We start from the raw sequence: 14,715 nt of genomic DNA on the forward strand, positions 1-14,715 counted from the left end.
GCCGCCCAACAAACGACATAGGAGATTGCCCTTCTTTGCCTTGCGTTTGGTTGATCGCTGAGAGACGTTTGTTGACCGTATTTTATAGTCCAATCGAGGACACCTGCTGTGCTTGCTGAAATGCTTAAGCATAGAGTTGAAATATGTTCCATCATGTTTACATTCAAGTTGCGAATAATGACCTATAATTCATTGAAATACTGAACATTTGCATCATAACTAAGTGTTACGATTGTTTTATCACGTATCGAAACATTTAATAGATTTATCATACCTCAGAGCCACGTGATTTACTCCCATGGTGTTACGAGCAAAAATCAACAAATAAAATATATAGCCTACACAAAAGGTATAGGGCTACACGCATTTTAAAGGCAGCTATTATTTCCGAGAGATATGTGTGTTATGGGAAGTTTCTTCGAACTGAACCCATGGCATTTGGTGAATAATATTATATAAAATGAGGTATTGTAGTTTGCTAATTGTAACGCGTCCAACTTTTCTCATAATTGAATGCACTAATCTATCAAATCAGATTGGGGAAGTCCGGTATTGTACTTGCTAGCGGTCCTGGTCTTTGCCCGACAGGACCGCTCCAAAATCCAATCGAGACCAAACCTACGTATAACTAACAATCCAGCTAAACGGTAAATAAAATTAAAGAAAGCCATTAATGACAGAGCTATACCGCTAAAACAGAAAAAGAATTATCATTTATCAGATTATTTATCAGATTGTTAAAAGTTTGATTATTACTTAGCATGATTTTAATAAGATTATACATACTGAATTGTTGATTTTTTGCTTCATACATATAGTAATTCTTTACAAATGGATTTTCACAATAATACCAATCCGGTGGAATGATTTGCAAACTTCAACAGTTACGAAGCTCATATTATGAACAAATTTTAAACGCTAACTTTTATTGGACGAGATCGTAATGTAGAGGATAAAGAAGAACAATATCGTAATGCCCAAACTGGAACTATATTTTCCTTTCGAGTTTTGCTTTTCCACCAACAACATAGCATGATCGCTTCATTAACTCAGCTCATAATTCACAGATTATCCAACTTAGTGTATTACGTGTATTACGTTTTGTAATCTACATAAAATGCAGTAGTCTGAACTCGTGAAAGATATAAATAGTTATGAAAATAATAATAAAGACTTAACCTGCTGATTGCAGTTGATCCGTTTTGATGATATTACATAAACAAGTTGTTTATATATATATATATTGAAACCATGCTGCTGGTTACTGACCTCAAGGCCTGATAGTAAACTTTATTCAGGGTTGAATACTTTTAACTCTACCTTTTAAAAAAAAAAACTCTCATTAAGTTATCGTATAAAAACGTATTGGATAAAAAAAACCGTGATCCCTGGATAGCCAGTCTATATTACGGAGGCACTCAATCTAGATTTGAGCATGCTGTGTGTAAGTATAAATGTTTAGTATGACGAAATGGTGTTATGGATTTCTCCGTATCCAACATCGTTCGTGTTAAGTTGTTAAGTTCATTTCTCGTGGAACCTGTCATCTTCTAGAAATATTTCAACGTTTTGAAATATTTGTTATTCAACTACTTTGTGAGATGGCTCAAGGGTAGTAAATGACAGTCAAGTTTATTGATATTACCAAAAATTTAATCAATTCTATGGTATGCTAAATAAGAAAAAAGGGAAATATTAATGACGTTCAACTGTTACGACTACTGCAAACTAACGGTGATGGCCTCTGCTAAAAATGATATGTTGCACATGGACACATGCTGCGAGTATATGAATCCCTATGTCAAAGTTCAGTTGTTAATATTCACGTATTGGATTTGCACGATAGCATTACAATTTTTATCACGGAAAATATATATTAAGTTTATCTGTAAAGTAGTACACAGCAGCAGATTAAATAAAGTCCCGTTGAGCAACCAAATAGCACAGTTAGTAAGCCACCAACTTAATTATTTTAAGCCTCCTTTACTTCAATTATGATAGTGTACAGCACAAATGACGTATAGTAGAAATATCAAAATTACAGGTAAGCTTATACCCATTATTATTACTTTCATTTTTTGTTTCGTAATTATAATTTTGTTATTATCATTATTGTTATTATTATTATTATTTTACCCGCAATTAAATGCAGATAAATGATCGTTTATAACTTTGTTTACTTATTTTCTCTTTTTGCATGGCAAGAAACTAATAAATAAACATTCTTTCATTAATGTTTAACTGCCGCAAATAATCGGAATAATTGATTTCTGCATTGATTGTACAGTTTCAAACAGGATATTACTCTTGCTCCATAATATTGTTGTATGAGGTTTGAACTTATAATTCTAGTTACAGTATTTTCACAAATAATCATTAAGGAAATAACTATCATTGGAATGCCCTATGTCATTGTCGTGTGAACAACTATGTTGTAAACGTATATTTACATCAAGAGATAAACAATACAAATGGGAACAATTGATATTAGCTCAGCCAAACACAATTTAGATAGTTACAATTGCTAGAAACATGTTCAAACAGGGACTTACAGATTCATCATGAGTTTGTAAAGCAATAAAAGCATTGATTGTTATATATCCCATTTGATAACAAACATAATCCATGACTAGACTAGTCTAAAAGCAACTAGAGTTTGAATTAACGTTGCAAAGTTTTTCCAAATGTTATGGTTATTGTTGCTATGCAGAATAAGACCTCAGAAGGATAAGCATCATCAACACAGAAAGTCATTCGTTGGGGAAAACTACTACAAAGTAGCTACATCATGAGGTATCAGTAACACAAACTGGCGCCCCAAGGGCGACCATAAACAGATTTATTGTAGTGTTGGGAGTTTTCTTTGGCCTTTGTTTATTCAACTTTCTCTTATTTCCTGTTTGCATCTCCATTGCATTCTTAAATGTTCTGTTTGTAGTGTGACTTGAGCGAGCTAAGGCTCGTTAGTTAGATTTTTTCCAACATATTGAAATCTAACGTAGATAAGCTTAATGCTTAGAAACAGATTTGCAACGAATGAACTGAAAACATATACTTCACTTGAATGTTTGTATGCATTAGCGTTGGGTAAATGTATAAAGTATGTATATGTAATTATATCTTTAATAAGAACAATAAAAACATTCAAAGATTATTAAAAGTTTGATTGAAATAAATGAAAAATAAAGCAAAATACAAATTTAATTACCGTAATTGAACTGGGAAGCATACACTGAAATAACTGTGTGTATACTAAACATACACACTGTCAAACACTGCACTATGATTTTCACTAATCGGGAAGTCCTATCACTTCCATAAGCAAATCCTGTAAAGGTTATCTAACTCTGTGTCTTCAATGTCATCTGATAGTTTTTGATAAATATTCTTCTGACCAGACATATCATAAGCATGTCTGCAAAACACGGGAACACCGCGATGGTACATCCACACTAACCGACCATTATGAAAACAACATAAATCATAACAATAACAGCACGGAAGTGGTAAAGCTTGTGTAGGATACGCATTTTGGCGAGACCGTTTACGATCCCGGTGGCGTCATTGTCGATATGGTTCACAATCCGCAAGGCTTTTTAGGCTACTACATTCTTGCTCTCACTAGCCGAAAGTTTTTTGATGTTGGAAAACGCTTGTTGCACATTCCTGCCACTTGTTTATTCCGTGTAATATTTCTAGATTTTTGTTATATTACAAATGTGTCTCTGATAAATACAGTCAGAACTATATTTATTATTAATGGGGTAATTCTAAGAACAGATAACTACCTACATAAGGCCAACATTGCATTGCTTTAACGTATTCGAAATTCAGTAAGACTAGCAGGCACAACACCAATTGCTGAAAATGGTATGACACAATCACATATAGCTACAATCTTTGTGTGACAGATTTAATTGATTTATGAAGAATGTAGAGAATCTGAGCCCTATTATGCGATTGTTTCATTTTTATTGTTGATTCGCTGTACGAACGTATATTTGCATGCGTGTGAGCTATACTATTACACTGTTTCAATTATTCTAAAATGCTGTCAGCCAAGCATTTGTCCTTTGTACCACCATAACGCAGGAAATGCATTGGGTGACATGTAATAAATATAGCAATTTATGAAACCTGAAAACGATTCAACAAAATGGGTCTGATATGACCTTTCGCCTATACCCCGTAATTTTAATTGATTGATATGATTGCTAAATGTATCGCTTATTTATGCAGGAACATATCTTATTAATTGGAACTGTCTCTGTCTTCCATCCATAGAGCAAGTAATAATTTTTGACGCAAGAAAACCGAATTTTCTCAATAAATGTGATCGGACAGTCGTATTGTTTTCATATTTCATGATATTTGCAACTATGTTTTGAAACAAATAATGCTTGAATTTGTTTTCTTTCAGGTGGTGCGCTGGATCCCGGCATCGATTTATTGGACGCATTAAATCTACACTCAAACTTGTCCCAATACCCAGGTGTAACGATTACACCATCCAGAGTATTTCATTTGTCAGGTAAGCGCTCATTATGTGATTCCATCCTCATTGAAAACAGTTAGATTCAATAAAAAAATAAGTGTAACCTATTTATGATGTGAACATTTACACCTGATCGTTGATTAGTTGTCGTATTAAGACCAGGAGTCGGCAATGTGCGAAGATATTATCCGGCTGGATAGAAAATTATGCAAGACGTCATAAACAATACAAGATGTCCGCGACATTGAATAGATATACATGTGAATCATAATCGATTTGAAACGAGTCATACTTGTCAGCATTTTTCAACAAAATTTCTTTAGTCGTCTTTTCCCAATCAATTAATTCTTGGTCCGTCTATAAGCCTGCTAAAGTAACCTCCTTGCGAAATCCAAAATGCATGCGGCAATGGAAGCAGTTGGGGATGGGCCGGTGGTGTATTGGTAGCGGTGCCGGTATTCACACAGGGGCCGGTGGACATGGCAGGTCCAAAATCCCGTCCGGACCAATCCTTCGTACGCAGGACTTGTCTATCCGGCTACGGGTAAAAATAAAGTCAGAAAGCAAGCCAGAAATGGAAGGCCTTTGTTGTACCGATGAAGAAGAAGAATGGAGCTGATGTGTTTATGATTTCATCGTACAAATCGAAACCTAATGTGCCTAATGCGGAGAGGCAGATCACGCTTCTTGAAACCATAAGGGGAAAGTTAGCTCAGAGCCCCACCAGTGGTCAAATCCTCCTCACTAACTGACCAGATGATTTTTTTTTTTCGTTGGAACTCGTTGGACGGAAAGAGGGAGGGCGGAGGGGCCCAAAGAACCAGGGTTTCCCGAAAAACCTGATTGAATTAACGATGGACGAAATAAGGCCGCTTGTGATCCCTTATTCCCCCGGTATATTGTTTACGGAAATGTTTACAATGATTTAATGATATCATCTATTTCATGTACCAAAATCTTGTTTCGAGTGTCTGACCCGCAGGTTTAAAATTGTTTCTAATATCTGGCTTTTCTCGTGAAATATATGCCAATCCCTATTTTAGACGATAGCCTTAATACCTCGCAAATGTTGATCGTTTATACACGTACTTATCAGTAAGCATAATAGAGAGTGATTTGGAGGCTATTAAACTTCTACCACATACATCTCTTGACAGTAGGAACAAATGTGAACACAACATAAAAGTCCTCCTACAACCTATTATTAAACTGCTCAATCAATTAAACAGCTTCGCTTACCATTCGTTTGGCATACCTATTCCGCTAGCCGAGTGCGGCATAAAAGTATCTCCTATTCATGGCCAGAACATTCATATCAGCCGAGTTTTGCAACAGAGATTTTTCCATGGTTTATGTATATTATATTGACCGGCACTGGCGTCCATACCTCCACACTTCCAGGAAGAAGTCTAGACAATGACACCACTACGCTTGTGCACTTTGCGATCACGTCTAGACTTCGTCTATGTTTTTTGCTGCATATACTAGTGATTCTGCGACACTTTTTCTATGCGTTGGCGACACGTTGCTCACGTAAGGTGCGTTGCAAAATATGTATGTAGCGAAGTAGGATTGTTGATATAGTGTACAATTACCAACGTGTCTGTTGGTAGCATGTTTGCTTAATAAAAAATCTACTTTACTGATAAATCATGAAATAATTATCAACTATTGGGATACCAATTTTCTCTACCCAAAATATTCAACATTGTATATCAGATAATATATTTGAATGGCGTTAAATAGTGTTATTAAATAAACAGAATAGTTTAGTATAGTTTGTTTGTTTAATTCAACCATCCCATAATCGAGAGATATAACAATATCCATCAGCAGTAGACATTAGTTATACAGTTTCCTATGGAGGTAATCATGTTGTGCGAAAATTTTTTTTTTGATTTAGTTTTAGTTACATAATTTCCAGTATTACGGCTTTTGCCGTATTATCATGTCATGCTATATTGTCTGGTTTTCAAATGTTTCCAAAGCATATTTCGAAGTTTTGTTGATTGTTGTGCAAATCCAGGGTACTTTATGTTTAAAATCGACTCAATACATTCGAACTTCACAGTCGAGATGTTGTGTTGATGCCGACTAGGAAATGGTACCGTTTGCATTGCTGCCTTAATAAATCATCGCCGCGACAGTTACGACCGATTTGGGACCATTACGGGAATTATCAATATAAACACTACAGTGCGTGTCATAACAGTAAACAGTTCCATTGTTTGTTGCAATGAGCTCGTTGGTGAAACCTATAACAGTTTTGAAATAAACAGTTGAGCATGCAAAACAGTACTCAAGTTTGTTGAGCTTTAAGTTTGTTTAAAAAACATAACAGTAAGTAATAACAAACTTTTTTCAGCTTCGACATCTGGTGCTTGATTGTTTATCAAATCTGATTAGTTCATCATGCAGTGAATAATGCACTGTTAAACCGTCTTTCATGCCTTATAGGATATAGGTCTTTCGTGTGTTTCGATATTCTTTTATTTAATTTTTATAATTAAGGCGACTCTTCGCCATATTATGCCGCATCCGCCAAAATAATAAGTCAGTTTTTAATAATGTTACATGGATTTTATAAACATCGATTTTATCGTGAACTTAAAACTTTATCCCATACCGTCAACTATCACTTCACCTCAATCAACGTTGGCCAAATCGGAGCACTGGTAGGACGCATTAGCTCATACAATACTGGTAAATCTGTCTCTCTTCCATCAACTTGATCAGTATTCTTGTACTTCTCGGCTGGGCTTGACGATGGTTTTGATTTAGTGTAGAGAAGCACCGCTTACAAATGAGAAATTTATGGCACATTGTGATGAAATTTATCACATTTCTGATAACGTGGCGTGTGGCAGCTGCAGGTAGTTTGCAGCTCAACAACATTCTCTACATAAGTGCCGTTGCATCTCCGAGTCACTTTCTATGGTAAGAGCTTATTAGAATACAAATACACTTTACGTTGTTTTACAGTGCATTTGATTCCTTTGTAGGAGTCAACAGTTATCGAAAATGCTTGCCAATAATGGACATAACGTTAGCTTACTAAGCATCTACAAAGAAGGAAAAGAACACAATCTGCACTTTCTTAAGCTGGACGGAGTTGACGAAGCGCTATCAAAGGATCATACCATCGATTATCTTTCAATGCACTCGATGTCCCCGGCAGAACTGTTGACATCATTTGCTGACCTTGAACATTTGGTTTGCACACATGCAATTACATCAAAGCAATTGTTGAATTTGCTCAACTATCCAAAAAACTTCACATTTCATCTGGTTATTCACGACCATCTTGCAGGCCCGTGTTTGCTATTACTTCTTGAACGATTCCACTTTCCCCCTTTAGTGATGGCAACTGCATCTAATATTTTTTCGAGTGTGGAATGCATCTTAGGATCGCCCATGTATCCTGGGATTATTCCTAACTATCTGCTAGATACACCACCGTCGTTTGGATATTTTCACAGATTGCACAGTTTCATGTTAAAAGCATACGAATTGTTAATCAAACGATATTATAGCAATCCCCACATTGACCGGTTAGTTAAAAGCCGCTTTCGAAATGTATCTTTGGTTTCACGCATGGAATCGAAAGCTGCAATTATTTTGATGAATTCCATAGATATTTTCGATCCTCCGGAACCTCATATTTGGCGTGTAGTAAACGTTGGAGGATTACACATAAGTGATCCAAAGCCTTTGCGGGCGTTGTTCTTTCCACGACGAAATACAACGTACGATAAATGTGTTTATATATCTTTTGGAACCAATGTAAAGATGTGTAATTTGAACAATCACATAGCTCAAAGCATAATTACGACAGCACGATTGTTGCCACATATAAAGTTTTTGTGGAAAATCGATACTCCTTCAGATGAAGATATCATCCCAGGAAATATGATAACCTTCGATTGGTTCCCTCAAAACGATCTTCTAGGCAGTGGAACGGTTGATGCATTTATCACACATGGTGGGCTTCTGAGTGTGCAAGAGGCAATTTGGTACGGTATACCTATGCTGGGTATTCCTAATTATGGAGACCAATATCAAAACGTTCGGCGAATCGAACGAATGGGAATAGGCAAAAAGTTGCTTCTCGCAGATGTCAACCAAGATTCATTAAAGAACCATTTGCTGGACGTGATAAACGAGGAAAGGTATGTACATTTTCAAATACATTACGTACATTGAACTGCTCACATACTCATTCCAATTCCATTCGAATATTTGTTATAGGTACAAACAGAGTGCAACAGCTGTGTCACGAATCATTCGTGACAAACATACTACTGTGTCCGAAAAATAAAGTGACTTTCCGTTTTTTTTCTAAATGGTATTTTTATTAGGCCAAATTAAGGTCATTCCATTCGAAGTAATCCCCTTCCGATGCAATGCATCTCTTCCCCCTCTTCTGCCACTCCTCGAAGCAGGTGGAAAACGCGGATGCAGGGATGGCCTATAGTTCCGCCGTCGCTGCGGCTTCTATCTCCTCGATAGTGTGAAAACGGTGTCCCCGAAGCGGCCGTTTTGCCTTGTTGAACAGCCAGAAGTCGGCTGGTGCCAAATCTGGTGAATACGGCGGTTGCGGAACGATATGAGGGCCAGTTGTTGTGAAAAACTCCCTCAAAATGATGGCCGTATGGGAGGGCGCATTATCATGGTGCAACAACCAGCTGTAGTTTTTCCACAAATCCGGCCGTTTTCCGCCGGCCGGAAATCCCAACACTTTCCGAAAGGTCTCGTATCGTCAACTGACGATTGTTGACCACCAAATCCTTGATTTGGACGACGTAGGGGTCGTCGGTCGAGGTGGACGGACTCCCCGGACGGTCCCCGTCTTCGACCTTCTCACGGCCATTCTTGAAATCACTGTACCCTTTGTACACATTTTTCTTCGACATAGAATCTTCCCAAAAGGCTTTTTGTAGCATCCGCAATGTTTCCGCAGCGTTTATTTCATTGCGCAAACAAAATTTGATACAGGTGCGCTGTTCCACAAACTTAACAACTTGGTCAATATGGACAAAAACACATGGCGCAGCTCCGAAAACAAATTTTCACTACTAGCCGGGTTGATGTTGTGACTTGAAACTTGGCAAATCTGTCAAAAACATTCAAATTGACAAACGAAAAATAAAAACAAAAGGCTTCTTTAGGTGTGCGAAATTTGACATCTAGTGTCACCTTACTTTTCGGACACAGTAGTATAACACCGCAGAGGAAGGCACTTTGGGTTGTGGACTGGGTGCTAAGAAATCACAATAAAACTTTAAACATGCTTGATGACCTAAATGATGTGGGATACATACAAAAGTATTCGATTGACGTATTATCCACCATCATACTAATGATTTGTTTGGTCATTTCATTGGTATATCGATCGACGGTGGGATTTGTTTGTTTCCTATCAAAAATAAATTTCTCTGTCAAAAGTAGTAGGAAAACGAAAACTGGTTAATGTACAAAATGTTAATGAATTTAATCCAATATTATAAAATAAAACTCAGGAAAATTATTGCGTGTGACAATAAACTGTAGTACAATAGAAGGCCTCAATTTTCTTGTAGTTTTAAATTTCTGTTATTCATCTCAGATATGACCAAAGTTGTACATTATGTAAAGGTACAGTAAGCGAATCGTTCAACATGCTTTCTGTGTCCATGGCGCTGTGAAGTGAAAGACATAATTCATAGCTACCAAACGTGCTTCCAGCGTTATAAATCATCTCACGTTTAATTTCCTGAAGACTATTCATTGTGACATCGTAATGTTTTGCTCGTTTGAACGGTTAGATTTTACATTGCTAGCCATGTTTTGTCGAATGACGCTTTTGTAAGAGCGTGAGATGTTTAAATCTTTGTTTTATATTGCTATTGCTATACACAATGTTACCATATACCACCACATGGTTGTTGCAAAATATTAGCAGTCACAACGGCTGACATTTTTACCAACGTTACATTTTTAGATCAAGTGAATGTCAGGCGACCGCCAAATCGATCAATTTAAACTATGTTTATCACTGACTTTTCATATATACCTATTAATATATTGCATGTTAGTAAGTCGTTTCGTTTGTAGTTCATGTCAGCGTTCTAGTGATGCTGATGCTAAGTGGTGATGTTTGTTTGCTAACGTTTATAGCATGTATTTGTTCATTTGATAGGAAATTGCGAGAATATTGCAAAACCTTGCGACATCAACGTGTTGTGCATAGCACAATTAGATTAGAAAGCTAAATCTGCTAAAATATATAGCTAACCTATACACCATCCGGTATAGTACCTCTGTGCAGGTTGATGTGCTACAGTTAATTATTCATGGTCGATGAACACATCAGAGCCCCCTATTAGCAGCTTAACTTACATTTGGTTAATATCTTAAGGTGCCAGTCCCATTAAGGGGTGACTGCTTTCTAGGTACTATTTATTTTTTAGATAACACAATCCTATCGCGTCCGGTGTAAAAATGTCAAACTATTTCGTAATTCTGTGGCGCACAATTCCACCACAAAACTGACAAACGAATGGACTGGACACTAATAAATAATATCGCGTGAATAATGCCCGTTGTTGTGGACATTATTTGCGGCACCGTTGTGTTGTTTACCGTTTAGTCACCTATGCTAGCAACATATGGCACAGGTTCATTGCGTTTATCATGCATTTAAAACTAAAATAGGACAGCATTGAACATGAGAGTGCGGGCATGAATATATTGCATGTGCGGAAGCCATTCGTTTGAATGTATACACCATTTCGTACTGTCCTTAGAGCCTAATATTATCTGTGGTGACATTGCGCGTCAAAATCAATTTGATGTTATCACTGAACCGTTGTACGTTTTGCCGGTTTGTTGTACTGTTATTTTAACAGTAAATTATTGCAATCTACAAATAATGTCTCGAAAACTTTTCAATGCAGTATCCATGATACAAATCTCTTTGCAATTATGAAACGAAAATATTATGAATGAAGATTATGCATTTTTCTTAAACACATTTGTTTTTATCTCTACTTTATGGTTCATTTTTACAGGTCTCGATCGAAATCTTGTTCTTCCGGCTGCGGTTTTTCACCGGGCAGTCGAGCAGATGAAAAAATCACCAGAATTCACTTTTTCCGTTGTCCTCAAGCAAGAGCAGTCAAACTCTGGGACCATAATATCATTTTCCAACGGAATTAATAGGTAGGTTTCAAAGTTCAAAGTTACAGTTTCCCTTTCCTTTTTTTCTCTCTATTCCCCCATTTCAACTCATCCGCCTAATGCGTTCATGGCATTCAAATTATCCAAAGTTTTGCAAAGTCAAAATTTTTCAAATTTCGGCAACATATTTTGAAAAGCATAAATAAATTCCAATTGTTTTTGCATTCGTGTTTTAAGCATCGCTAAAGAACGCTGTTGCTTGTCGCAACAATAAGTGAATCCCAATTGTTTATCTTTTAATGCAGTGGCTTTTCAATGAAACTTTTAGAGTCATCACTTTGAATGATTTCTATTGCTTTAACTTCTTACATTAAATTGCTATTCCTTTTCAAGTATGGATTCAAAACACCTTTACATTTGTTGCACACTGCTATATTGCTTAAGGATAAGTATTTTGTTGAATATTATTTGTTTTCCTTTTTTATATTCTTTTGACGCAAACACACATCCCAGATCCTTTTATTCTGTTTTGTCCAGTTTTTTCTCCATGTACTTTTCATCTTCTTTTTCTCTAATCCTAATCGAAACATTGTAATAATTAATATTAATGTTAAGGTATTTAGAATTACAATCAAGTGGAAGACGTGACGAAATACGTTTTCATTACACACACATAACAGCAGCGGGTGCAACGCAGATTCTAACGGAAACGTTTCCGTATCGACTAGCGGACGATATCGAGCACAAGGTGTCGCTTACAGTCAGCGGCACTGAAATGCAACTATTCATCGACTGCCATCCACTGTATAAAAGAGTGACACATTTTTTACCAGATAGAAATTTTAGTGCTTCCAATATGCAATTATTCGTCGGACAAAGAAACTCAAATAGTCATTATTTATTTAAGGTAAGCAATAGGGAATCCGACTGCGGATGTACATCAGATAGTAAATCACTTTTTTATCATTTTAACTTAACTTTGCTTTGATCCACACAGGGAGAAATAAAAGATTTACGTCTCATCACTGGGTCTTATGGTTATTTATCTCAATGCGAGTTGATGGACGCACAATGTCCTACCTGTGGACAATTCTTAGAGTTAGAAAATGCTTTATTAGAATTAAAACAAACAATGTCGCTGTTAACAAAAAGGGTAAGTCTTTCCACTGCAATAATCGTGTCATCGAATATTGTGTTATTCTGATTTTCGCCTGTTGCAGCTAGTGGAAGCAGAGAAACGCGTCTCATATATTGAGGAATGTGATTGTAAAAAATCATGCTTAATAAATGGTACAACTAAAAATGATGGTGATGCCTGGGATATTGGGTGCAGTCGATGTGAATGCAAACAAGGCATAGTCAAATGTGGTCCAAGACCATGTCCAGAAGTTAAATGTAAACATCCAGTATTAAAAGAGGGCGAATGTTGTCCTGTCTGTTTGAGTAAGTATTTACTAATTCTAAAACCTCATTATTGGGTATTGGGTTGTTTGATGGATTTGGAAATATTGATTAGAAGTTATTTAACGTATAATAGTGAAAACAGTTGAACTTGAGCATCACAGAAGTGCAACAAGTGTAACCTGTTGAACAGAGAAGAGTAAAAATGAAAGTGATATCACTTGTTTCTTTCTGAACGGCATGTACTCTATTCTGAGACTGTTAATGCTCTTGATAATTATGCGTGCACCACTGGTCTCGAGGAAACTGGTTACCATCAAACGGAGGTAACTTATGGCTGAAGTATGTCATTGTTACAGCTTGTATTGATATAGAGTTAAATCTGTAATAAATTGTTCATGGATCCATCACGAAACGGTACTCTCAGATTGTGCAATGGCTTCATTACCTAGCGTAACGTGTGTACCGGTAGTGGCAGGATCAAGTTAATTCATACAATGACACAAAACAAGGAAATATCCTACAATGGATGAAAAACCGGTTACATAGACATGACTTTTGAACAATGTATCGTACGTTGCTGAATGAAATAATAGCAACGTCGTAAGCATTATTCTTCATAAATTGCTAGTAAGTTTTATCTTTTTTACATAATTTGGCATTTTCTCAGTACACTTTATTTATTTATATAAATACGCAAACAAATAACAGAACAATCGATGCTCAATAAGTAAAGCTCTGTAGATTAGAATTTTATAAAAAAATAAGACAAAGAAATAAGAAATTTTATTTTATGCAACATCATGAAGCCATCGTTAGCCATCAAACGGGACACTAAGACTAATCTTTAAAAAAAACTAGAGACTTTGACTTTAAAGTGAAAAATCACTTTACTGTGTTATTGGAATATAACACAATTGTGCCTTGTCCTTATTCAGAACGATAGAAACAGAGAACAAAGAAACACGTTCAAAGTTTACAAGGTATGCTATTCGACGCTTACCCTGCCTGGTGAAACATATAAATTAATAAAAAATAAACACTAATAATAATATAATATAAAAAAATAAATAAATAAATACATAAAATAATATATTAATCAATAATTGCAATGATCAATAAATTAAATAGTTCATTTATTTATTAATTTACTTCCTTATTTACATGTCATTTATTCTCCCATTGTCTTATTTGCAGAATCTTGTTACATTACTAAGAAAGACTTTGAACATGGCGAAATCCAAATCCTTGGCTGTAGAAACTGTTCGTGCGTTGATGGTAACATGCACTGTGAATTCCTGCAATGTCCCGAACTAAAATGTCCACCGGAACAACAAATGTCTGTGACGGATGAATGCTGCAAATTTTGTCAAGGTATTTCATCGTTTCCATTAATACTACCATCTCAAGATCACATTTTCTTGGGAGACCAACATCAGCAGCCCCGACAGCAGCAGCATCTCCAGCAGCATCAGCAGCAAGACCAAGAGCAGATTACGTTTCAAGTGAATCATTTTCAACAGCATGAACACAACGAACGTGAAAACTTCCATAACTCATCTGACAAAACAGAACTCAACGCGAATGTTAATTCTCTCGCAGAAAATGATAATGATGGAAGAACGATTGCCGATGGCTTCGATGTTGACAGCAATTCTCAA

General features: G+C 36.3%; 2 protein-coding genes across 2 annotated transcripts in view; both read left to right on the forward strand.

Moving 5' to 3' along the window:
- The window catches only part of LOC128299569 (protein kinase C-binding protein NELL1-like), a 43,519-nt gene that overhangs the window by 14,770 nt on the left and 14,034 nt on the right, over positions 1–14,715 (forward strand). Inside the window, exons 2-7 of the mRNA XM_053035573.1 lie at positions 4,421–4,531; positions 11,545–11,695; positions 12,269–12,560; positions 12,651–12,806; positions 12,874–13,096; positions 14,252–14,428. Coding sequence (XP_052891533.1) covers positions 4,421–4,531; positions 11,545–11,695; positions 12,269–12,560; positions 12,651–12,806; positions 12,874–13,096; positions 14,252–14,428 — 1,110 coding nt within the window. The remainder of the gene's footprint in view (positions 1–4,420; positions 4,532–11,544; positions 11,696–12,268; positions 12,561–12,650; positions 12,807–12,873; positions 13,097–14,251; positions 14,429–14,715) is intronic.
- LOC128299571 (UDP-glucosyltransferase 2-like) lies at positions 7,299–9,965 on the forward strand. Its single transcript, XM_053035574.1, has 4 exons — positions 7,299–7,432; positions 7,498–8,664; positions 8,744–8,800; positions 9,713–9,965. The coding sequence occupies exons 1-4, from the start codon at positions 7,299–7,301 to the stop codon at positions 9,963–9,965; spliced, it is 1,611 nt and encodes a 536-aa protein (XP_052891534.1).

The sequence above is a fragment of the Anopheles moucheti genome, chromosome 2 (assembly GCF_943734755.1).
Source record: "Anopheles moucheti chromosome 2, idAnoMoucSN_F20_07, whole genome shotgun sequence".
In the NCBI taxonomy this organism is placed as follows: Eukaryota; Metazoa; Arthropoda; class Insecta; order Diptera; family Culicidae; genus Anopheles; species Anopheles moucheti.